The 25,672-nt window shown below is 48.5% G+C and overlaps 2 protein-coding genes and 1 long non-coding RNA gene across 3 annotated transcripts in view; 1 reads left to right on the top strand and 2 right to left on the bottom strand.

The window, feature by feature from the left end:
• Window positions 1–1,111: 1,111 nt before the first annotated feature.
• On the bottom strand, window positions 1,112–18,527 carry EIF6 (eukaryotic translation initiation factor 6). The gene is made up of 6 exons (XM_065566604.1): window positions 18,271–18,527; window positions 15,247–15,332; window positions 9,566–9,741; window positions 5,494–5,670; window positions 3,732–3,913; window positions 1,112–1,449 (listed from the first exon to the last, which is right to left on the bottom strand). The coding sequence occupies exons 1-6, from the start codon at window positions 18,375–18,377 to the stop codon at window positions 1,440–1,442; spliced, it is 738 nt and encodes a 245-aa protein (XP_065422676.1). The 5' UTR covers window positions 18,378–18,527; the 3' UTR covers window positions 1,112–1,439.
• A 1,696-nt stretch (window positions 18,528–20,223) lies between these two features.
• On the top strand, window positions 20,224–24,827 carry LOC112060673 (uncharacterized). The gene is made up of 3 exons (XR_002889924.3): window positions 20,224–20,360; window positions 22,130–22,188; window positions 24,692–24,827. It is a non-coding gene; the product is annotated as an uncharacterized LOC112060673 (long non-coding RNA).
• The window catches only part of FAM83C (family with sequence similarity 83 member C), a 27,365-nt gene continuing 24,065 nt past the window's right edge, over window positions 22,373–25,672 (bottom strand). Inside the window, 1 exon segment of the mRNA XM_065566593.1 lies at window positions 22,373–25,033. Coding sequence (XP_065422665.1) covers window positions 24,064–25,033 — 970 coding nt within the window. The 3' untranslated portion in view covers window positions 22,373–24,063.

Below are 25,672 nucleotides of genomic sequence, written 5' to 3'. Positions count from 1 at the left end.
TGCTCAGCAGGGTGCAACTTTCTGATTTTCTTCCCCAATGAACTTATTCAGCAGTGTCACCAACTCGCTCCCTTCCCCTCCCGCCCCCGCCTTCCTGGCAGGGTCACCAGGGCCACTTGGAAAGGAAATTCTAACTACAGGGCAACTCCACTTATGTACCAGATAGTTGGCGACTCCCAAGAAATAACACAAACACACATACGTGCTTTGAGGAGAACGTGGACCAATATTCTCCTCCCACCAAAGCAGCATGTCAAAGGTGCAAGGAGAGAGCCCTGCTAAGCACCACCTCTGGGGAAGGTCAGAGCCCAATTCCACAGGCAAAGGCTCACAGCCATTTGTTCTAACTGCAGGTTCCTTTCATGGGAGCTGCCCCAATGGGGATCACAGACATTATGTCGTTGGCAGGTCTTCAGTAACAGGCATTCCTCTGCAATGTGAAATAGTCAGGGAGGGTGTGGGGAAGCACGTATATCTGACAGCTAAGAGGGAGCAACTATCCCAATGCTTTGTTATTACACTCTCTGTGGGGCCCATGGCTCCCGTGTTAGAAGTAAACGGGAACTGAAAAGCGGAGGGGGGGGGGGGAAAAGAGTGTCACTTGGTCTTTTCTCTCCAACATGAATCCCAGAGGCACCCTTTGCTTTCAGAGGCCTGGCTGCCCCACTGGTTCCTTATCACTCCTGGATTGTCCCTTATGAGGCAGCTTTGTTTGTAAGCAGAACTGACACCTACTTGCCCTTTGATACGCTTGTTTCCCCACTCCAAAGGGACAACTTCAGGATGCAGGGGTGGGGACACAGAGCAGCTGAGTTCAGAAAGGCACCAGACACAGCCACAGTCTTTGGTGCTTGCAACCTCAAACTTTTTCTGTAAAGCTACAGCCAGGGCAAAGTAGCCTACGGCCATCTGGCTGGGGAAGAACTGTCTAGCAACAGGAGAGAGGAAGCATTATGCTCTTTCATTAAGCCATTTTAAGTGTGTTTTAAAATCTATTGTTGTGTGATAGAAAACCACTCCCTTTTATAGGAGAAAAATCCCTTGGGGGGGGGGGGGGGGAGAAGAGGAGGGTGTCAGTAAACAGCCCCATGCAAAGAGAGACAGACCAGAATTGAAGTGTGAACAGAAGCATCTTTAGCTGCTGTGAGAGCCCAAGTCAGCTTCACCAATAGAGAAGCTCTAAGGTTACAGATTCCGGCACTAAAAGGACAGGAAAATGGCAGCCGGCGACACAGAACACTTCATATTTATAACTCGTTCATGCTGTTTGCCAGGTGTTTGTAGTAGGAAGTAGTTAACAGAACATTAAAAATGTTGGTTATGCGGCACCCTCCCAGCAGGGCCCACAGAAATGATAGTAGAAGGGTCTGGTGTCCTTAATCCAGAAAGCAGATGAAGCAGGAGCCTGGCACTCTGCTCCTTGGTCAGAGCAGCGCTTCTCATGTCAAACTAGAAAGAAAACAGAAATCAGGTTTAACAAATGGAGAGCAGGTAAGGGCAGCCGGCATCTCCAGCTGCAGCACATCAATCTCTTCAGCGACCAGCTTTTTGCCCTGTAATTCCTGAGGGTTGTCTTAGAACGTGAAGTTACAGAAATCAAGGGTAATATTGAACCAGTGCACTGGAGCAAAGGAGAGCTCACAGCCAGCTTCACCAGGCCAGCAAGAACATGGTCCGTCTCCAGCATTCTCAGCCTTGTCTGGGGACCTGCATAGCCCCCAGAGAAAGTTCAAGCAGCCTCAGCATTGCTCTGACTTATGCTCAGTTGCACCCACCCATTAAACCAGGAGCTGTGGAGCGGCAGCATGGAACTGTTTCACTCGATATCTCCAAGGACCATTCCTGTGGGCTGGCATAAAGGAACCTTTTAACTGGAGTGGCAGAGGAGCCACAATGGAAGCAAGGACCCAGCCACTAAACTGTGAGCCCTCAGGCAGGGACGTGTCTATGTAGCTTGTCCACACAACGCTGGCACATAAAGGAGGTACAACCATAATCATAAGGCAGGTAAAGAGACTTGGTTCCTAGCCTTTGTAAATTTCCAGTTCATTTAGAAAATTAATTTTCATAGGGCCTTTCAGCTCAAAGGATTCCAAAACCCCTTATAAACTTCATATACAAGGACCCCTATATAGCCACCACTGGGGAGGACCATGGTGCACCACACCCCCACTCAGGAAGGACAAGGAACCACACACTTACACCTAGGAAGTACATTGTTTAAAAGCCCTTTAAGGCAGCAGAAATACATCTGACCCATTGCTGGGCCCAAAGTGTTTTTTCAATTGGGAACTTTTGAAAAATCCCAGATCTTCAGTAGAGTCTCTACTATCACATCGGTGAAGTCCCTGTCAGCCCTCAAACAGTGACAAGCCCAGTTAATGAAAGTCAGACCCAAGATATACAGCTACATCTGCACTGCAAAAACCTCCCACCAATGTCCCACAGTAGGTGCTCATCCACCAACAGTAGCAAGTGGTGACAACGGTGGTCATCACCACTAGCACGGTGGGAGAGTCACAGCTGTGTAAATGGTTACTGTCTTAGATTAGTTTAACTTGGATAAAAGCCTTCTAGAACACACAAACTGGGGAAATAAAGGGCTGGGGGGTACCAGCCAGGATGGCCTTGGGAGAATGAATGTGCTAAATTTAAACATGAAGAATTTTTAAACTATCAAATTTTATTCATAAGAAGAACATAAGAACAGCCATACTGGGTGACACCAAAGGTCCATCTAGCCCAGTATCCTGTCTTCTGACAGTGGCCATTGCCAGGTGCCCCAGAGGGAATGAACAGGTAATCAGGAAGTGATCCATTCCCTGCCGCCCATTCCCAGCTTCTGGCAAACAGAGGCTAGGGACACCATCTTGGCTAATAGCCATTGATGGACCTTTCCTCCATGAATTTATCTAGTTCTTCTTTGAACCCTGTTATAGTCTTGGCTTGGTCAAACTTGGATAATTTTGCAGATCTCACAGATCCAGAATTCCAGCCCAGTTTGAAGGAAACCAATTCAGTCATTTTAAAAGCTATGAATGTTTTACGTCACACACCACTGAGAAGTGCACTATTTAGCTATGCATCCATGTGCATATATACAGGCTTAATGGAAAAAATCTAGCACACATCTTCAGCACATTGTTTTCAAATGCTCAGAACTTCTGGTTAATCAAAACCAATGTGTTCCCTTGCAAACCAAGCAAAGGTGCTGGTCCTTAAAGACTATATCCAGGCCAAGGTTCAAGCTTCAGTCATTTTTGTTTTACTAGGTCTAAAACAGTATGGGGAAAATGCTTGTAACAACTGTACGTCTCACTCCCTGTTCTCAAAAACAGCTGAATTTTATTGCTTAAAAATAAAATTAATCTTCAGGGGGAAACAAGCATGGAAAATTTCAGCCCATACACTAAATTTTCTAGAAGATGAGCATGTGAAAATTGAGGACAGAGCTTGGAAACTAATTATAGTGAGAATTAGTAGGTTCCCATTATGTCATAGAGGTAATAAGAGCCCTAAGCATGCTTATGAAAGTGACTAACAGAAAAAGCTACAAGTAAGAATTAAAGAAAATACAGCTTGTATCTTTTTAATTTTTGACAAAACTTAGAATCTAAAGAAAAGCCAATGGAAAGAAACGAATCCTGGAAAACAAACCCTGGCTAGCTCGTCTTTGCTAACGTTTTTGCAGGTTTTGAAGATGCAGCTGCACAGTATGCGATGCCACCTACCTGTCAATCAAGGAATCTCTCATGCTGGTAGCAATGGTACTTGGCTGCGCTTCGTTCAGTTTGAAGATGCTCTCTATAACCGATAGCTCTGTGCTGGTTGTGTCCAGCCCACAGAAGGCACACCAATCGTTCACAACCATCCCTGCAGCAATAACCTCACTGCCACGATTTACTGTTCCAGCCTGGCAAAACCAAACAGGGAGAGAAAGGGGTCAGCACAAGACCACAGAGACCGCTAATCAATTATACTTTATCGCATTGCTAGTCACCAGGGAAGGGCACCAGCCCAAACTATCCCGCAGCCTCCTGTCACCACAATGCTTACAGTAAGAAACTGACCGGGACACAGTTTGGGGCTGAAGCATGGTAGTTTTTTCATGTGGGTTGCATCCATAAGCAGACCTATATGGGTAATGCTGGTTCAACTATTTGCATCTATATAACTGGACAATGTAATATTTAGTTATTTAAAATTCTGTTCAGGAGACAGTGGATCCTTCTGCTGAAAGGTGGACCAAGGTCCTGAGGAACAGGAGACAATGTACAGTCATTATTCCCCACATCCAGTCTCTTGCCCCTCTGCTCAATTGCTAAACTTTAGATCAGCTCCTAATTCAGGTTTCTAACCTCTGGCTTAAATACTTAAATACTGCCCAGTGCTCCTGGGGCATGGTGGCTGGGCTGGGAAGCAGTGGGTTCCCTATGTAGTTCCAGAGCAGGAGCTGTCACTTCCCCTTTCAGCCCAACTGCTGCTCACCAGATTTATGCTACAGAGACCTCTGATTCCAAAGCAATTAAAGCAACCACTGAACTAGAGAACTAACAATGCTAAGCTACAAATAAAACCAGACAGCTTCTGAAGGCAGCGCTGCAACAAACGTATTCTCTCTCTCTCTCTTGCTGGAAGAAAATACACTTTAGAAAAACTAAATTGAAGGCGTTAATAGGACAGCTAACCTCTTTAAAAAAAGAAAAGCAGAACAAGAGCAAAAGCAAAGCGGCATTTAAACCCAGAGGAGAAATTTACTGCACAGAAATCAAGCAGAACACAACAGATGGGAAACTAAACTCTACAGCAATGCTGAAAGTGACAAATCGGACTGGGGACTAGCTTGCCACCGCATGGTTCAAAGGGAACAATTCTATCACTGGAATTTTAAAAAGGCCAGTAAAGGCCAAATCACATCACTCCTTCCCCACACTCCAAGAAGATGACACCACACTACAGGGCAGATCTCTCGTTAGCCATCAGAGTGCAACACCTTGTGAACAGGCAACATGTCCTATGCAGCCCATTCAACTTCACTCCGGCAGCAAACCGAGAACAGCGTGGTACTGCCTTCCAGGCCATCTCCTCCCCTCAGTGCAATCAGCACAGGGTCACAGCACTGTTCACACTTATTTATTTTACTACCCCAACTTTGTTTGCCAGAGACTTTAGCACTGAAACATACAGTTGAATTTTAGAAGTTGGAGTGGGAAGTTTTGGCAGCTGGGGCATTTGGTACCCAGAAGACTTGAGAGGCTATTTGGGGGAGGAGGAAAGAGACACTATTGAGAGGGAACAGCTTCTTTTCACGTGGGCAGCGGTGAAACGAACAAGTCCACACTCTACAGCCGCTTGATAAAAGCTAGACGAGGAAAACAATGCAGCTGGGGGAAGGACACAACATGGAGGCTGGGAAGATCCAAACCTCTCCAACAGTCAGAAGACTCCGGGGTGGGAAAGGAGAGAGAAAGCACAAGTCTACAAATGCCTTACCACAAGTGGGACTTGCAGCAGTGAGGAGAGCTCATCCTGGTCTTCAGTTGAAGTCTTTGGGTGCACAAGTCCTCCCTGGTTACTAAAAGCACAGTAACTTCCTACCAGAACCTGGTCTGCAACCGTCTGTCTGAAAACTTCTACTTTGAGCACATCTGCCAAGATCTCTTCAGTCTCCTGTAAATACATAAAATGAGAAGTGTGTGTCCTGGGCACAAATGTTATCTCAGAACTCAGAATATTATGTAAAAACCCCATGTCTGTTGAGCTGGGAGCAGAGCTACGCTTGGGAGAAAACTTGCTCAGGGTGTTTCGGAAGAACCTATTCTGACTTTCAAGAGCTCAGATTTTCATTTTGTAGGTATATTAACTACACCTGCCGTTAGGTCCAACAACAAAAAACAATTAGCATTCCACCATTCTCCTCCTTGACTTCAACACAGTCAACCATGCTTCTTGTCTTCAATCTTACCCGCCCGTCCATGATTTGGTCATTTAGGAAGTTGAAGCTAGACTGGAAATATGGTGTAAATTTTTAACGGTGAGAGTAATTAATCCTTGGAACAATTTACCCAATCACTGACAATGTTTAAATCAAGACTGGATGTTTTTCTAAAAGACCTGCTCTACGAATTATTTTGGGGAAGGTCTTTAGGTCAGACTAGATGATCACAGTGGCTCCTTCTGGCCTTGGAATCTATGAATCGTCAACTATCAGTTTTATGTTACAATTCCTCACAGACCCACCTCTCTACTCCAGATCTGTCATCTTCTAGTCCATCTAAAACCTCAGCCGGTATCTAAGGTTTCCTGGTGAGTGTCCAGCTGTCAGCTTAAGCTTAATATGACCAAAACAGAGCTCTTAACCTTTCATCAAAAATCCTCCCCCTCCCCTAACACCACCATCTTCCCTGCCACCTGGGCATCATCTTCAGCATGGCCCCCCAGACTGTCACATCCACGTGTCTGCATGTTGCCGCAAGACCACCGTTCTTCTACAGCCATACAACTAAAGCCCGTCTAGCCTCTCACCATCTCAATTACTACAACCTGCTCCACTCCAGCCTTGACAAATCCTTTCTCACCTCACTTACAGCCATTCAAAACATGGATGCAAAGGTAAGCTTTCCTGGCGCCTCCTTTTGACTGTCACCCCTCTTTGCATCTCTATCCCCCTGCTCCATCACAGCAAACACACACTATTTGCATTCATTTTCAAGGCCCTTCACAGCCTATCCCCACCCAAGCTAGCACCTCTGATATGAATATCGAGATGTTGACTCAACTCCATTCTGCCAATAATGCCAGTCTCTACCACCCACTTGTTAAACTTTCAAACAAGCATCCCCTACTGTCACCTCTGCTGCCCTACACACGGGAGAAACTTGTAAACCACCACAAAGCCATCTCCCTCTTTGTCCTCTTTCATGCTCCCTTCTGCTGTGATGTCTCCAAAACCTGAAGTTAGGCAGCGGGTGGCCTTAGACCACTGTCTATCATGCTGACCAATATTGTCTCATTGTTTCCTTCTACCCCCAACCTCTGTTGTACTTGACTGTCTTTTGCCTTCTACACAGATTGAAGCTCTTTGGGGCAGGATCAGAACTGTCTCTGTTCTGTTTGTGCAGCACCTAGCACAATGGGGTCCCAAAGGTGCTACTGTAAAACAAGCAATAACAACAGGTCAAGAAGTGAGATCACCAGCACAGAGAGAACCTTTTCCCTAGTCCAGGTGCTGAATGGAACATGTACTTGCTCAATGGGAACAGGTGGAAGAATTACATTGTCTCTTCTTTCAAGCATGGATACCAAATCCAAGAGTTAGCACTAGTCTTTGACAGCCCTCACTGACAAATCTGATTAGTAGTTGTCCAATTCATAACCTTGTGTAAGCGGAGGGAGGGGAACACTGATTGTGCAACAGCCTAGCAAGGAAAGACACTCCGACACCAGAACACAGAACAAATATTGCCTCTGCACTTTTACATCATCTGTTATCCAAGGATCTCAAAGCATTTTTCAAGTTAGAGCATTAGATTCTTCATCTACTGTAAGTTCTTTGGGGCAGGGAGCCATGTCCTCATATGCGTTTGTACAGCCCCAAGCACAATGTAGCCCTGATCCTGACTGGTCTGTTGAATGATTAAGACACCTGCGGGGTATGATCTCCTGAGGCATACAGAAAGCTAAATGACTAGCCTAACATCACACAGGGAGTCTGAGGCAGAGCTAAGAACAGAATCAAGTCTCCTGACTTGCAGCACTGGGCTTCAGCCACATCATCCCAGAACGAGTGTATTACAGAGAACACACTTTTCTGGGCCGTTTGTTAATCAGCTTTTTGTGGACAGATTGGAGGATGCCCAGCAGCATACGAAACAAGGAGCTATTCCTTCAAGGTGCAGCCCCCTCCACAAGGGGTTCCTATGGCTCTGCACTTCACTCCTCCTAGACACCTTCACCTAGGGACACAGGTCCCACTGGAGACCCTGCTGGACCCCTACATTACCCTGGGGAGGAAAAATATGAAACTGGCCTAAGGAGAGAAACTGGCTAAGTGAGGCAGTGAAGGAGACAAATGGCCCCAGGAAAGGAATCTGGTAGACCAAGAACCAAATCAGTTTGCAGTAATGAACTTGTTTAATGAGAACAGAAGTATCAGAGGGGTAGCCGTGTTAGTCTGAATCTGTAAAAAGCAACAGAGGGTCCTGTGGCACCTTTGAGACTAACAGAAGTATTGGGAGCATAAGCTTTCGTGGGTAAGAACCTCACTTCTTCAGATGCAAGAAGAATCTGAAGAAGTGAGGTTCTTACCCACGAAAGCTTATGCTCCCAATACTTCTGTTAGTCTCAAAGGTGCCACAGGACCCGCTGAGAACAGAAGTGTTGGCAGACCGTGCTCCTAGGCAGGGTGTAAATTCACTTGGCAGGAACCAATCAACACAATACTGGCTGCACTCTGCTAGCAAGGAAACACACAATTCAGGTTCTAGCAGCTTTTCCTCAGCCCCAGCCGCTAAAACCCTCTAATCATCTCCCATTTCAATTTCACAACCTTCCTCTATCTGAACTCCCTGGCACCCACACTGTCCCCTCAATCCAATCAAAACACTGCCTCCAAGGATCTGCCCTGCCGAATCTTGCCATTATTACCCCCTCCTTGCATCTCTCGTTTGCCTGCCTGTTCTCAACTGCATCACGTTCTCCTCTTCGTTTCAAAACCGTGTACAGCTCTGCTCCTTCCTATGCCTATAACTTAATCTCTTACCCTGCCCCCTCAACCACACCATGACAGCCTTTGTGCTTCTGGGTCCCTGACTTCCAGTTCTCTGCTTTCTTCCATGCTGTACACCAGGATACAAGCTCACCACCCCTTCCCTCACTCAAATCCCCCTAAAATCCAACTCATCCACATTGTCCACAGTGCATCCAGAGAAAAAAAATCAGTTGCAGTTTAGCCATCCAGATGCACATATGCCTCAAGTGAGTAACCACCTGATACTGTCATGACGGCTCTCCTCCATTCTATTACCTTTCCATTAGTCCCAGTACAGGCAGTCCTCGACTTTACGACATTCGACTTACAAAGCTTCTGAATTGAAACCCTCTCATGATTTAGGACAACTGGTTTCAACTTCACAATGCCTGGTCCTGCAATGGAGTGGATTGTGGTTCCGAGTTCGAACTTACGACACAATTTTCAGGAACCAATTGTGTGGTAAGTCCAAGGACTGCCTGTACGTTGAACACTACATTGTAAACTCTTCAGGGCAGAGCGTATCTTTTTATCTGCCCTATAAATAAGGATTATTGAAAGGGAGAATGAAGGGCACTTGATGCTGAATCTTGAGGCAGCCTTTTAGAGCAGAAGTAAACTCCTCTGCTGAGAAGAATGAAAGGCTAGATAAAGCAGGCTCCCCTGCTGTAAAACAGTATTAGCATGCAGCCTCGTGTTACTCGGCATGAACTGGAAATGTTCATCGCGATCCCCAATAACTATGACGTCTAGCTCTAGGGTGGGGTTTGCTTTAAGGGTCTACACTGAACTCGTAAAAGAACAAAAACCATTTACCCTGTCAAGGTCTGGATGGACAAGTGCTACATAGTCATTGCACGTGGTGACATTGCCCAAAGCCGAGAGCCGCTCCTCCACCCTTTGGATTCGGACGGAGTCTGGCAGGCTGTTGCGGATGTGCTGAAGCTCCTGGTCTGTTGTACTGCTTGGGACCAACAGTCCATGCCGGTTCCCTAGAAGAAAAAAGGAGTTCTGCTTCAGACCAAGTCAAAGGTGTTCACCCGCTGGGCTTGTCCACTTCCTAGCCTTCAAACAACCTGGCCTCGGGGCTCCTCAGGCTCACCCAGCACCTCCCCAACATACAGCATGACTGAGGCAAAGTTCCCGTTAAAAAACAAGCCAGCACCCAGGGGTTAGAGTCAGAAAGGAAGAGATTGCTCATGTCAATTCCAAGTAGGTGACTCCCAAGCAGTCCCCCGGAGGAGGGGTTGGAGTTCACCGAGTTACAGACCGTAGCGAACACTGGGTAAAACACGGTATAAGAGGGATCGGACATCAGGGCCTTGAGCTCAGACACCTTCCTGGCTGACGTTATAGCCACTAGGAACACCACCTTCCAAGAAGGTAAAGTAGAGAGCTCATTGCTAGGGGCTCGAAGGGAGTGCCCATCACCCTCGAGAGCACCAGGTTAAGATCGGATAGGGGAATCGGCTGCCGTACCTGAGGGTACAGCCTGTCCAGCCCCTTGAGGAAGTGGCCAACCACAGGGTTAGCAAATACTCAGCGGCCCAGCTGAGCTGGGATGGAAAGCTGAAATCGCAGCCAGGTGCACCGTGATTGACAACACCGCCAGACCCTGCTGTTTTAGGTGAAGTAAATAGTCCAGGATGAAGGGAATCAAGGCCTGCAATGGAAGAATGCTCTTCTGTAGAGACCAAATAGAAAATTTCTTCCACTTAGTCAGTGGCCCGAGTAGAGGGCTTCTTACTGCCACGGAGGACCTCCCTAACCGAGTCAGAGCACGCAAGCTCTAATAAGTTCAGCCATGGAATTTCCATGCCGTGAGGTGGAGTGACTCCAGGTTGTGGTGCTGGAGGCGGCTGTGGTCCTGCGTGATCAAGTCTGGAACCGTGGGCAGGGCTATAGGCGTGTCCACGGACAGGTCTAGCAGTGTGGTGAACCAGTGCTGATGGGGTCAAGCCAGTGCTATGAGGATCAAGGATGCTTTCTCCCATCGGACCTTGAAGAAGACTATAATGGATCACAAATTGAATGTCAGCCAACAGAGTGATGCAGTTGTAAGAATGGCTAATATAATTCTGGAGTGTATTAACAGACGTGTCATATGTGACACATGGGAGGTAATGGCCTGTTCTACTCAGCACTGGTGAGGCCTTAGCTCAGTGGTTCCCAAACTTTAACAACCTGTGAACCCCTTTCACTAAAATGTCAAGTCTCGCAAACCCCCTCCTAAAAATGAATATTTTCAGGGATTTTCTCCTTTACCTGAGTATAAATTATAAAAGCAGTGATCTTGGAAATATAAATTTTGTTTTTATAACATGCTTATTACACTTTATTAATTATCATTACAGTATTTTTATTACATTATGAAAATGGCAACATTCTTCCAAGATCTCACTTTTGTAGCTTGTATCACTTTGTTATAAGGCAAGGCTCCTACCCTTGTTGCCAACAAGGCAAACGACATTTCGGGCTGTATGAGTAGGAGCATTGCCAGCAGATCGAGGGACGTGATCATTCCCCTCTATTCGACATTGGTGAGGCCTCATCTGGAGTACTGTGTCCAGTTTTGGGCCCCACACTACAAGAAGGTTTTGGAAAAATTGGAAAGAGTCCAGCGCAGGGCAACAAAAATGATTAGGGGGCTGGAGCACATGATTTATGAGGAGAGGCTGAGGGAACCGGGATTATTTAGTCTGCAGAAGAAAAGAATGAGGAGGGATTTGATAGCTGCTTTCAACTACCTGAAAGGGAGTTCCAAAGAGGATGGATCTAGACTGTTCTCAGTGGTAGCAGATGACAGAACAAGGAGTAATGATCTCAGATTGCAGTGGGAGAGGTTTAGGTTGGATATTAGGAAAAACTTTTTCACTAGGAGGGTGATGAAGCACTGGAATGGGTTACCTAGGGAGGTGGTGGAATCTCCTTCCTTAAGGGTTTTTAAGGCCCAGCTTCACAAAGCCCTGGCTGGGATGATTTAGTTGGGGATTGGTCCTGCTTTGAGCAGGGGCTTGGACTAGATGACCTCCTGAGGTCCCTTCCAACCCTGATATTCTATGATTCTAAGACCTTGTGGATGAGCAGGAATGGCAAGAATGTGTACAGCAGGTGCCCCTTCCACAAGAGGAGAGAGGCGTCCGCGAGCAAGCCTGGGCAGTGATTCAGGAAGGAGCAGAATTGCTGACACTTCCTGTTGCTTCGTTGAGAACAGGTCTATTTGGAAAATGTTGATCGCGATGTCCGGGCAGAGAGACCACTCGTGACTGTGAAAAAATCTGCTGAAGCAATCGGCCAATTCGTTCTCCGAGCCCGGAAGGTACGATGCCTCCAAGAGTATCGAGTGGGCGATGCAGATGTCTCACAGCCTGAGGGCTTCTGACACGGGAGAGGAGTGAGCACCAACCTGTCTGTTTATATAGAACATCGCTGTGGCATTGTCTGTCAACACTGATACCTATCTACAGGGCAGATGTGTTTGAAATGTCTGGCAAGCGAGGCGCACCGCACGCAGCTCCCTGACATTGATGTGCAGCGAAAGTTCTCCCTGGGACCATAGACCTTGAGTCCTGAGTCTTCCTAGGTGCGCTCCACATCCCATCGCTGACACATCTGTGACTAGTGACAGCGAGGGCTGAGGTCTGGAGAAGGGTCTGCCCGTGCAGACTGTCTGTGGATTGAGCCACCACTGGAGGGACTCGAGGACCTGAGGAGTGATTGTGACCAGTCTGTCTGGTCTCGCTTCGGCCTGTACACTCAGGCTAGCCACACCTGAAGGGGACAGAGCTGCAGCCTGACATGCTGTACCACATAAGTGCAAGTCGCCATATGCCCAAGCAGTTTTAGGCAATTTCTAACAGTCATGGTTGGGAACCTTTTGAGATCCTCTATGACGGCGCTCATGGCAAGGAAATGAGATTCTGGAAGAAAGGCCCTGGCCTGAGTGGAGTCTAGGAGGGCTCTGATGAACTCTATCCTTTGAGTGGGAGTTATGGTCGACTTCACCACATTCGGGATGAGGCAGAGCTGGAGGAATATCCTCCACTCCAGGCTCACGTGGTCCTCCACTTGGGCCCGGGAGCGGCCCTTGATTAGCTAGTCGGGAATACCTGCACCTGCCGCTTCCATAGGAAGGCTGCCATGACCGCCATGCACTTGGTGAACACCCAAGGGGTCGCCAAGAGGGCAAAGGGAAGGACTGTGAACTGATAATGAATGTTGTTGACCACGAATCATAGGAACTGCCTGGGGACACGTGAAAGTACGCATCCTCCAAGTCAAGGGCGGCGTACCAGTCCCCCAGATCCAGGCAGGGAATGATGGAAGCCAGAGAGACCATGAGAAACTTAACAGATTCATGAATCTGTTGAGGTTTCACAGGTTTAAAATAGGCCCGAGCCCACCCTTAGCCTTGGGGATTAGGAAATATCGGGAGCAGAACCCCCTGCCCCTGAACTCCATAGGATCTCTTCTACCGCCCCAAGTTGTAGGAGCATTTGCACCTCCTGCACTAGAAGTTGCTCATGAGAAGGGTCCCTGAGGAGGGACAGGGATGGTGGGTGGGAAGGTGGGAGAGAACAGAATTGGAGAGAAAATCCCAGTTCTACCATGCTTAAGACCCATTGGTCTGAAGTTATTTGAGACCAGGCATGGTAGAAATGGAATAGACGAGTCATAAAAAGAGGGGAAGGATCCGGGATTTGAACTGGTGCACCATCCTCAGGCGCAACTGCAAAAGTTCGGTTTTGAGGCCCGAGGAGGACTGAGATGGACGCCTCCTGTTACTCCAGCCCTGTTTCCTATTATAGTCCTGTCTGGGAGGAGCAGAGTAGAAGCGTGGGGCGGGCTGAGATTTGAACAGCTTCCTTAGGAGGGCCGGCGTGTGAATCCCCAGGGATTTAAAGATTGCCCACGAGTCTGTCTGCTCTGAAAAGAGTCCTGAACAGTCAAAGGGTAGGTCCTGGATAGTATTCCGGGCCTCATGTGGGAGCCCCGAGACCTGAAGCCAGCAGCTGTGTCTCATGGCTATGGCAGTAGCCATCATGCGAGTGGCCAAATCTGCCGAGTCCAAGGCAACCTGTAGGAAGGTCCTTGCGACCACCAGACCCTAAGTCCGAATGAGCTGACCCAGGCCAGCTGCGGGTTTTTTATCATTGTGCAGATGTACCCTTGGTTGTTGTTGCTTCTTTATGAGGGAGAAAGTCCCTGAGAGGAATGATTTGAGGTTTGTTTAAGACATTCTTTTGCCTTTAAAACTAAAAAAAAAAAAAAAACCCCACAGCCTTGGCCATCAGGAATGTCAAGTCTGATCTATCCTGGTTTTACTTGAGGGGCTACTGGGTCTCAGGCCTCGTTAATTATGCAGAGCATGTAGATAGAACCTTTAACAAAGGTGTCCTTTCCCCAAAATGTTAACTAGGTGTTATTAAAGACAGTTTTAAAACAGTCTGATTAAAATTCACTTTCCCTTCTTGGCCTGTTAATTCAGGATTTCACAAGTCCCCCTGTGACTGCAGTCTCAGAGAGCAAACGAGACCTGAATTTCTAACACAAGTGCGGGGAGGGGATTCCTTAAAAAACCCCTACCAAGCTAAGTGAAAAGGGCAGAAGCCTCAATTTTTTCCCCTTTAATCAGAAATGAAATCCCCCCTGCAGATGCTAGGCTGCTAATAATCTAACTGGCGTTCCCAACTACACTCATTTCATTACTCTAATGTAGCACAGCTATAATAATCAAGATTTGTCAAAAGCTTCTGCAGACAAACTGATAAGGGACAAAATATTCTCTTTCCTCTCACCAGAACGGATCTAAAAATAAGAGCTGTGTTCTGCTGTGTCCCTAGCTACATGCAAGTGAAAGGAGGAATGTTGCCTTTGCAATATGTATTTGTAATGGCTAGATGCTGAACCATTAATGCCCATTAAAACAGGGTATTTCCTGCAGACTTATCAGTAAGAGAAACTTACACACGATACACAAATCCCCATCCCCACAAGTAGAAGTGTGTGAAACACCTCCCCCCATGCTGCAGAGGAGTGGTTATGTGCTTTTCCCCCCAACACCACCACAACAGAAGCCAAACCCTATGTGGCATAGGCTCTACCCCCCGCCCCTCCCTCCACACACAGGCTTCTCTTTATTCTCAAATGGATACATTTTTGATTCTGGAAATAAGTCTTCCCAGTTCCACTCCTTTGCCCCACCCTCAGGCTGACTCCGCTCAGCAACCTCTGAAAAGAAGTCCCTTTGGGTCCACAGGGCTATATCTGCAGCCCTCCCACTATCCCCTATTTGTCACAGCTGGAACCTCAAACTCTAATCCCTGTTCAATATGGGAACGGGTGGCTCCTAGGCAGATCCAGTTACAGAACGTCTTGACCCAGAGTCTTCCTTATACTGCAGAATGAGAGTCTAGAATCTTGTGAAATGACATGTTCCAGCCCAATCCCCATTAAGAGCACACCACAAAGGTATCAGCTTGAAGGACACTACTTACCAACACACATTCTCCCAATGATCCGACAGCCAGCGATGGACGCATGAACAACAGGGATGGTCTCAGAAAGCTCCCCCTCAAAGATACTGCAATAAGAAAGACAGTGAAATGATGCTGCAAAGCAAAGAGTGACATATACAGAGAATCCCATTCAATTCAGAGGGACAGGAAAATCAGGTCAAGACACCTGAGAAGGAGATCTGATGTTCCTGACCTGTTTTATAAAGGTGAGTATGTCCATTTTACAGATGTGGAGACTGAGGGGCAGAGAAGTTCACTGACTTGCCCAAAGTTTCACAGCAGGTTAATGGCAGAGTCAGCAATGGAACTCAGGCTTCCTGAGCCCCAGTGCAGCGTGCCCTGTCCACTAGACCCACACGGTCTTCCCAACTAAAATGAAGCAATTTCCTGTTAAAGTGATTACTAGAATTCTTTGAATGTGCCAGTAACACCGTGAATAAAGAACAGGCTGATTGAATGTATTTGGACTTCAAACAGCCTTTGACAAAGTCTCTCATGGGAAGCTAATAAGGAAACTGAAGTACTGTGGAGTGAGAGGTGAAGTACAGTCATGGGTTAGAAAACAAATGACACCTCTAGGACTGGTACTAGGACACCTGCTGTTTAATTTATTTATCAATGATCTGGATAAAGGGGAGAACAGTGAGATGGCTAAAACTACATGCGACACCATTATCTGAAGCTACAGCCTTGTCTACACTACAGTTTTGTTGGCAACATAAGTTACACAGCAATAAGCACATGCGTCCACAGCGCTATGTATGTGGAAGAGCTTCTCACACAGACAGCGCTTCTGCCGCTCATGGAGGTGGTTTTATTATGCTGACAGGAGAGCTCTCTCCAGTCCGCAGAAAGCAGGGCAAACTTTTTGGCCTGAGGGCCACATCGGGATTCCAGAACTGTATGGAGGGTTGGGTATGAAAGGCTGTGCCTCCCCAAACAGCCTGGCCACTGCCCACTATCTACTCCCTCCCACTTCCCACCCCGACTGCCCCCCTCAGAGCCCCCAACCCATCCAACCCACCCCCCCCCGTTCCGTATCCCCTGACCACCCCCCCCCCGGGAGCCCCTGCCCTAACTGCCCCCCCCAGGACCCCACCACCTATCCAACCCCCCTGCTCCCTGTCCCCTGACTGCCCCACCCCCTATCCACACCCCTACCTCGACAGCCCCCCCCAGGACTCCCACGTCTATCCAACCGCCCTCTGCTCCCTGTCCCCTGACAACCCCCCGGAACCCTCTCCCCTTATCCAACCCTCCCGCTCCCAGCCCCCTTACCATGTCGCTCAGAGCACCAGGACTGGCAGCTGTGCTGCCTGGCTGGAGCCAGCCACGCTGCCACGCAGTCTAGAGCACCGGGGCAGGCCGGTGGCTCTTGCAGCCGTGCAGTCTAGAGCACCGGTGCAGGCCGGCGGCTCTCGCAGCCGCGCAGTCTAGAGCACCGGGGCAGGCCGGCGGCTCTCGCAGCCGCGCTGCCCGGCAGGAGCTCGCAGCCCCACAGTTAGCATGGCAAGCTGAGCCTGCGGGGGAGGGGAGACTGCAAGGCCAGGGGCTAGCCTCCCCAGCCAGGAGCTCAAGGGCCGGGCAAGAAGGTCCTGCAGGCCGGATGTGGCCACAAGCCATGGTTTGCCCACCTCTGGCATAGAGCATCTTCACTGCTCTATGCTGCAGCGCTGGTACATGTAGACATGCCCTAAGTTAATCAAGACTGAAGAGGACAGTGAGGAACTTCAGAGGGACATAATCAAGCTAGGTGAATGGGCAACATGACGGCAAATGAAATTCAGTATTAACAAATGCAAGATAATGCAGGCTGGAGGGACCAGTCTGAACTACTCGTACATCTTACTGATAAGTTAAATGTAACAAGCCAAGAAAAAGCTCTAGGTATCCAGGTGGGCAGCTCAACTGAAACCTCTGCTCAACACCACCAATGGTCAAAAAGCAAACAAGAAGGTAGGAAACAGAAGGAATGGAGAATACTGGAAATACAATGCTGTTACATAACCCAGTGGTTCTCAACCAGGGGTACACATACCTCTGGGGGTACACAGGGGTCTTCCAGGGGTAAATCAACTCATCTAGATATTTGCCTAGTTTTACAACAGGCTACGTAAAAAGCACTGAACAGTCAGTACACATTACAGTACACAGACTTGTGTATACTGCTCTATATGTAGAAATGTAAGTACAATATTTATATTCCAATCGATTTTATAAGTATATGGGGAAAAGGAGAAAGTAAGCAATGTTTCAGTAACAGTGTGCTGTGACACTTGAATTTCTGTCTGATTTTGTAAGCAAGTAATTTTTAAGTGAGGTAAAACTTGAGATACGCAAGACAAATCCGCCTCCTGAAAGGGATACAGTAACCTGGAAAGGTTGAGAGCCACTGCTATAAACTAATGGCCCTGTCCTGGCCTAACACATTCATTTCTAGTCACCTTTCTAAGTAGATGCAGCAGGACTATGGGAGACCCGAGCTGTGTAAGGAGACAGTCTGGATCCCAGCTCTCTTTACAACCCTCCGGGGAAAACACCAGCCTCTTCTTCCAAGAGCATCTAGACTGCAAGGGCGGGGAGCATGCGCCTGGAAGGAGGGCGAGGAGGAAGGGGGGAGGCCCTGGGCGGGGGGGCGCGAGCCCCAGGGCCTGAAGGGAGGGCGAGGAGGGAGGGGGCGGCGGCCCGGCCGGGGAGGGAGATGGGCGGGGGGCGCGAGGAGGGAGGCCCTGGGCGAGGGGGCGCGCCCCAGGGCCGGGGAGGGAGATAGGCAGGGGGGCGGCCCTGGGCGGGGGGGCGCGAGGAGGGGGACGAGCCCCAGGGCCGGGGAGGGAGGTGGGCGGCGAGGAGGGAGGGGGAGGCCCAGGAGGCGCGGGGGGGGGCCTAGGCGGAGAGGCGCGAGGGCGAGTCCCAGGGCCGGGGAGGGAGGGGGAGGCCCTAGGCGGAGGGGCGCGAGGAGCGGGGGGGGGGGGGGAGGAGGGGCGAGCCCCCGGCCGCGCTGACCTGTAGAAGTTCTCCGAGCCGCCGATGGCCACCAGGCAGTAGCAGTTGGTGAGCTTGGCGAAACAGCCGATCTCGTGGTTGTTCTCGAAGCTGGCGCGAACCGCCATGGCAAGAGCGCGACACACGCGTGACCTCCCCTCGCCCCGTCACCGACAGCCCCCGCCTCGCCAGCCGCTACTTCCGGGACAGGCCGCCGGAAGCGCGCGGGTATAGCGGCACCGTCCCGCGTCTCTATGGCCCTGAGGCCGCGCAGCGCGGCCGGGGGCGGGACTCGGGAGGCTGCGGCGCGGCGCCGCCCCGCGCTGGGGCGGGGGAAGGACCCGGCTGCTTTGCTGCAGGCGAAGCCGCGGGAGCTCGGAGGACGAAAGGGAGGATTGAGAGTGATGCCTTTGGGGGTTACCTGGAGTGTGTAGGATGAATCCCCATCACTTGCTTACAGCGTGAGGAAGTCTTGGCTGTGCAAAGGTCACCACTGAGAGCCTGGAGGGCCGTAAGTGGCCTGTAAGCTGCTGGGGCATGGGCTGCCTTCCAGGGAGTGGAGCAGGACTTTGCCTGGTGGTGGTGGCAGTTGGGGTAATGACAAACGTAGAGCCAGGAATCTGGCACTGGTCCAAGGGTGCAGCTAGAGTCAGGGTCGAGGAGCCGAGCTGAAGGTCAGAACCAGAGTCAGAAGCCTGAGCCTAAACCACAGGGTAAGCTGGAGTCCTAGCCAGAGGTGTAGCCAGAGATCAGAGCCGGGAGTCAGAAGCCTAAGCTGAAGGGCAAACAGGAACCAGAATGGAGCAGGAAGGCTGAAGTAGGAGCAGGGATGGGAACAAGCCAGGAGCAGGGCTTGGTGTGAGGACTGGAAGCAGGCTGGAGCAATAGCTGGAGCAGGATTAAGTGAAAGCAGGGTAAGCGCAGCTATGGCTATGGTACCCATTGAGCAGCTCTATGCTGCTGCAAGGCTCAAGTCGCAAACCACTGGCTTCCCCTGCCCAATCAGGAAGCACAAGCATTTGGAGGGGGCTCATTGGGTCCAGATGAGCTTGCTGGGTTGCTTCGTGACAGTCTCTGTGCCACAGGCTGGACATCCCTGCTTTGGAATAACGGAGTGTGCAGCACGCTGCTGGACCTCTGCTAATACACCAGTATGAAACAGTGTGTGTGCCATAACCAACAGGTCTTCTTTCTTGCATAGCATTGCAACACTGAGAGGTTCCCTCTTAAGAGCTGGATGCATTTGTGACATTACCCAGAGTACAATCTGGACAGTTCCCTCCACTTCCCTACGTGGGGTGCCTTTTACACTGCTTCTCTGTGAGAGCAACCATGCCTGGCCTGCTCACACACAGCCTCTAGCATGCAAAATCACTCCCAACTGAATTATGTGAGTGCTTCTAGCCAGCCATTCCTGAATTATATTGCAGTGACACCAGCAAATTCTCAGTCCCAGATTTGTCCCCAGAAATGTGCATCTTGTACTGCCCAGCACCCTGCTGGATAAAAACTCACGAAGTCTGTCATTTCATTAATAGGAAATAATATACACTAACCTTGTTATCTCAAGTGGAGGTTCCCAAACACTTCAATCCAAACACACTGGTTTAGATAAAACAATAAAAGGAGTTTATTAACTACAGAAAGATAGATTTTAAGTGATTACAAGTAATGAGGCATGAAAGTCGGAAGTGGTTATAAAGAAATAAAAGGTAAAACACAAACTAATACCTAACTTAACAAGCAAAGAGAATTAAAAACAATACAGGCTTTTTTCTTACCACTTGCTTGCAGCAGTCTGGCTGGATTACTTCAGTCACGAGCCCTCCCCCAGTTCAGTGATGCTTCCTTTGTCTTTCAAATACTTTTGATGCCATGAGAGATGAGGGGAGTGTGGTGATTTGGGGCTTTGTTCCTCATTTTTATATCTTTTCTTCCTCTTTCAGAATCATCTCCAGCTGGGGTACGGGCAACAGCCAGTCTGTTCACATGGGAACCCCCAGTTGTTATATTGCCAAGATGTAAATTTCTAGCTCACACCCTTCTTCCTGCCAAAGAATGGCCATTTCACCAGATGATAGTCCATTTGATTTTGTTGACACCTGGCCAAGGTATCAGTTTGCCTTTTGTCTCTGAGGAATGGGTCTGTGCCTGCTTTTCTAAATTTGGAGCACGTCTCAGCAATGTCATACAGTAGCATCTTATAACTTTCCATACAATGTTGTACAGACATTTTACCAGGGTAATAATGATCAGCAGATTATGGGTTTTCAAATGATACCTCACAAGACTTACTTTGTACAAAATGTATCATAGTTTTATAAAAAGGGTTAACATAACAGTACAGACTGTCACACATGTAAAGGCAGGAAGCAAGCTAGCAGAACAGAGACAACCTGTCTGCTCTGGTATTCTATTCTCTATAGGTTTTTATGCCATTCTTATCTCTGTAGTATCTCCACACCTTCCAGTTGTATCATTGCAGGGTCCTCGAGTACTGGTGCACCTTGGTCCCCCCATCCTCTGCCTTTGGCACATAGTCTAGTTTTCTGTGTTTCTAATTTTCTTTGGTCTCATTTTGGTTGTTAGGTTTAGTGTGCAGGTACTGGATGGCGATGGAGGCCTGTGGTATAGGAAGTCAAGTGGTCCCTTCTGGCCTTAAATTCTATGACTCTAGGACAGTGGTTTTCAAACTTTTTTTCTGGCAACCCCATTGAAGAAAATTGTTGATGCCCACGATCCAACGGAGCTGGGGATGAGGGTTTGGGGTGTGGGAGGGGCTCAGGGCTGGGGCAGAGGGTTGGGGTGCAGGAGGGTCAGGGCTCTGGGCTGGGGCCGGGGATGAGGGGTTTGGGGTGCTGGAGGGGGCACTGGAATTGGGGGGGCTCAGGGCTGGGGAAGGGGGTTGGGGTATGGGAGGGGGTTGGAGCTCTGGGCTGGGGGTGCAGGCTGTGTGGCAGGGCCAGGGATGAGGGGTTTGGAGTGCAGGAAGGGGCTCTGGAATTGGGGGGGCTCAGGGCAGGGGATTGGGGTGCAGGCTTACCTCGGGCAGTGCAGCAGGGGTGCTAAGGCAGGCAGTGCACCCAGGAAGCGGCCAGCAGCAGGTCTGGCTTCTAGGTAGAGGCACACAAGTAGCTCTGCGTGACTCTTGCCTGCAGGCACTGCCCGCCCCCAGCTCCCATTGGCCAGTTCCTGGGCAATAGGAGTGTGGAGCCAGTGCTCAGGGCGGGGGCAGCGCATGGAGCCCTGTGGGCCCCCTGCCTAGGAGCCGAACCTGCTGCTGGCCATTTCCGGGGCGCAGCGTGGTGTCAGAACAGGTAGGAACTAGCCTGCCTTAGCCGGGCAGCACTACCCACGGGACTTTTAACTGCCCACTTGGCGGTGCTGACCAGAACCGCCATGACCCAGTGCCTTCCATTCCACGACCCAGTACTGGGTCACGATCCGCAGTTTGAAAACCACTGATCTAGGACATCTGTCATGTCTTGTTTGTTCTCTCATTCTCTCCCCAGAGGGAGAAGCAGGTGCAGTGGAGACTTGTTTTGGTGGGGGGAGGGGTTATTTTCTTTTAGTATTTTTTATATATATATGTGTGTGTGTGTGTGTGTGTTTATAGTAGAGAAGCAAAGTCAAAGAAATGCACTTTGCATATGGGGTGAAAGGTGGTGAGGTTTGTGATGGTCCTTAGTTCCTGCAGGAGCTCATTCCATAATCTTGGACCATCCCCAAAGAAAGTTCTGGCTCTCTCACAGACCAGCTTTATGCTTATTGTTGAGAGTTCCAATGTGCCAGGGGACATAGTTGTCGACTACAGTCTTTGCCCAGGAATGGCAATGCCTTGCTCAGCAACATGTATGCTCTCACATTTATTCTTCTACAGGAACCCCAAATACATACATGCATGCACAATCACATGACTGGACACTGATATTTTCAGTGGTAAGTTTTCTTTACTTTTTTAATGTAGTTTGCACCATCTCTTTCAACATTGTTGTCAGCAAGTTGTTGCCTGAACAGTTATCACACTTACAAGATTATGTATTGGAGTGTAACACCGTGCACTTCTCTCAGATAACAGGTTTTTTTCCTAGGCGGCTACTTAAAGTTAATTGAAAAGATGGAATTTGGTGAAACACAAACTTTATTTAGTACAGACAACTATAATTGAAATTATGGGAAAGGATCAATATACACTAAGATTAGAATAAGGTAAGTACAGTAAAGTGGTTTCCTGCATTGCTCCTACTTACAGGCTTGCATTGGGCATATTTAGAACGTATGGAGACCATTGGAAACAAAGATGGAAGGGAACATAAGTGGAGCCCATCAGAAAGGAGATCCTGATTCAGTTTACACAGTCTTGGGGACCTGACGCACCCCTAGAAATGGGAACTGAAGGTGGCATTTTATACCCTTCCTTATGGTGATAGTACAGATATATACGATTTCATGCTTTATCCTGATTATAATAAGGTTAATAGCTGTCCCTAACCATACATGGCCTTTGGGGTGTCCTTAATTATGCCTCAAGCATTGATATTTCTGTCTTACATCACTTATTTATTAATAATGCCTATATGTAGAAGCAGTCTAACTGCTTAGATACTGCATAGCAACCTAATTGCTAAAGCCCCCCAAACTCCCTTCCTGTGAAGTTCTGTGGAGTACTGGACCTGTTTGGAGTTACTTGATTGTGTTTCAGAATAAAAGTAAAAAATATTTGACCTGGGATTATCTTCTTAGATTTCTCTCATTTCAGCTACACTTCAGCCTTTAATATAATTACTTCCACAAAGCCTTAACCTAATATGATAGGCCCCTAAATTTTAGCAAGCTTAATAACCCATATACTTATGTTCACCTATTTGTCCCCATGCATGTTCCAGGCTAACAAGCCATACACCCACATTCATACAAACTTATGCTCCTATTATGTCATTTTACCTCTAGCAAGCATAAAATCACCCAAGAGACATGAGATAGGCTCATAGGTCATAAATACGGCTAAGATTTTGTCACAGGTATTTTTAGAAAAAAGGCACGGACAGGTCGGCACGGGCAATAAAGTAAAAAATTCACGGAAGCAGTGACCTGTCCAGGACTTTTACTAAATATATCCGTGACAAAATGGAGAGCTCAGCTGCGGGGGGTCCGCGTACCACTTGCAGGGCTGAAGTCACAGAGGTCTCTGGAAGCCACGGATTCCGAGAGTTCCGTGATAAAATCGTAGCCTTAGTCATAACATCAGGTCAGCGGTCAACAAAATTGATATAGGAAAAGAAAATCTTTAAACACTCTTAATTTAACCAGAACCTTTGTTAAATCACCAAGAACCAGTCAAAGAACTATATATGATGACATCAAATGATTATTTTTAAAATAAAGCTTGTAGTAAAATGGGCTAAAGGAATGGAGAAGCCTGGATTATTTCATCATGTTACTCTGTGTTTTGTATTTGTTTTCAAACTGACACAAGATAAAACTATCAGAAAAAAATTATGGTAACTCTGGGAATGAGATTGGAGAACTAGGCCCTGGTCTACACTACAAATGTACGTCAGTGTAACTAAGTCGCTGAGCGATGTCGTTACACTGACCCAACCCCCAGTGTAGGCAGCGCTATGTCAGTGGGGGGGCTTCTCCTGTCAACACAAGTGCCGCCTCTCGCAGAGGTGTACCTGTGCTGCCAGAGACGTTCTCCCGTCCGAGTAGTGAGCGTCTTCACCAAGTGCTACCGCGGCACAGCTGGGCCAGTGCAAGTGCGCTGCTGCAGCGCTGTAAGTGTAGACGCACCCTAGGACAAGAGAGAACAGGTCAGGGCTCAAATCGACTCGATATTTGCTTAGATTTGGATTTGTTATAGCTTGTGATCAGATCCAGTTTGCTGTGTCCAAGAGTCAGTGTTTTCTCATCCCTGTGTTTAGTGCAGCTATTTTCCTTTGGCACTTCATCGCCGAGTCGAGCAGAGCTTGGGACTGCAGCTGTCCGCTCCCTTTTTAACTGGTTGTATTGGATAATCAGGTCCAGTTTACTATGTCCAAGAGTCAGCTTTCTCTCATTCCTGCATATATTGCTGCTGCTTTCTATTGCTTTTCCACTTGAAACATCACTGGGCGCTTTCTGCTTGGTATTTGCCCCATTTGTACCAGTGTTCTCAGAGGGGGATTGTAAGTTTGGTCCCTGTCTGATGGCAGAGTGATGGAGCAATTGGTCATTTTTAGTTTTAGCCAATGCCTTATTTTCTAGATGACTAGGTTCACTGCAGCTTAGTATGGGGAAAGACACCGGCTTCAAGGATGCCTGCTGTGATTTAGGATTAGGCTTGTCATATAAGGCAGACTTGAATTTAGCTGAAGTGCTGTGGCTAGAGTTTGACATTTCCAAGTACTGCTTGGAGTCGCTTGGCTTTATGGAGCCGATGGCTTCCTTTCTCTTTTCACAGGTGAAACCAGGACCCACGTCTTGCTTTTCAAGGAGTACATTGTAGGTGGAGTTCTTCAGAAAAGGAGACATCTTTATGCTCTCAATGCTTGAATTTGAGAGACTGCTTGCATGGCTTGCGGTTTCAGCTTCATTCGTTTGGGTGGGTTTTAAGAGAGACTGGAAGTTCCCTGCTGAGCTGTGAGGTGAAGTGGAGCTTGTTCCAGCCTCAGGGATACAGAAACCAGGCACAGGTTTGGATTCTACGTACAAGCTTCGGAATTCTCTGTCAAAGTCCTCAACGATTTTGCCTCGGAAGTGTGTCACCAAGCAGGTGTGAACTTGACTGCAAAGCCAAGTAAAACTGGAAAACAAATTGAAAGCTGACATGACTCAATAGAGATGATTAGCAGGTATTTCTAACCTTTGAATGATTTACCATAGATATTACATCATTTCTATCCTCACACTAACGGGTGCATTGTAATATATTGGAACCTCACCCCCACGGTCTCAGGGGAAGGTGTCTGTTTCACCAGAGGGTGGAGGGAGAAAGATGTCGCGCCCTGGGCTCTGGATGTACATGGAGAGGGGAAGGTGCAGACATACTTGGCTTCTTGCAGGCAGTTAAAACCATAATAGGGAGATGTCCTGGGAATGGAGGAGGGCCAGGCGAGTGGGGGCTCTGGGTGTGTCCCCAAGAGGCGGGGGGGGATCCTGGATGGGGACTGGATGTGTCCAGGAGATCCCGGTCTGTAGAGGATGTATTCTCCTGGGCAGTGGGATCCCAGGCTGTACAGAGGGTATCCCCCCCTGGGGTGGAGGGATCCCAGGCTCTGGGGGGCGGGTGTTCTAGGGGAAACCGAGCACAGGGGGAGGCAAGGCAGAGGCTACCAGAGCCTCCGGGATCGTCTCACTGTATTTTCTGTATCTTTATTTCTGTATCATTAATACAAGGTAAAAGGGATTTTTAATGATGTGTTTGCCAGGTACTGAGCTCGCT

Source organism: Chrysemys picta, chromosome 13 (assembly GCF_011386835.1).
Source record: "Chrysemys picta bellii isolate R12L10 chromosome 13, ASM1138683v2, whole genome shotgun sequence".
In the NCBI taxonomy this organism is placed as follows: Eukaryota; Metazoa; Chordata; order Testudines; family Emydidae; genus Chrysemys; species Chrysemys picta.
The sequence above is the reverse complement of the archived record's forward strand: the minus strand, read 5'-3'. Positions and strand labels throughout refer to the sequence as shown.

Bases quoted from the DNA above. Each gene is read 5' to 3' on its own strand.
- EIF6 (XM_065566604.1), bottom strand. From the start codon at position 18,377: ATGGCGGTTCGCGCCAGCTTCGAGAACAACCACGAGATCGGCTGTTTC. The intron at 15,333-18,270 runs GTCAGCGCGGCC...TTCTTATTGCAG, and splicing joins GGCTCGGAGAACTTCTACAG to TATCTTTGAGGGGGAGCTTT. The intron at 3,914-5,493 runs GTAAGGCATTTG...TGGTTTTGCCAG, and splicing joins TGCTGCAAGTCCCACTTGTG to GCTGGAACAGTAAATCGTGG.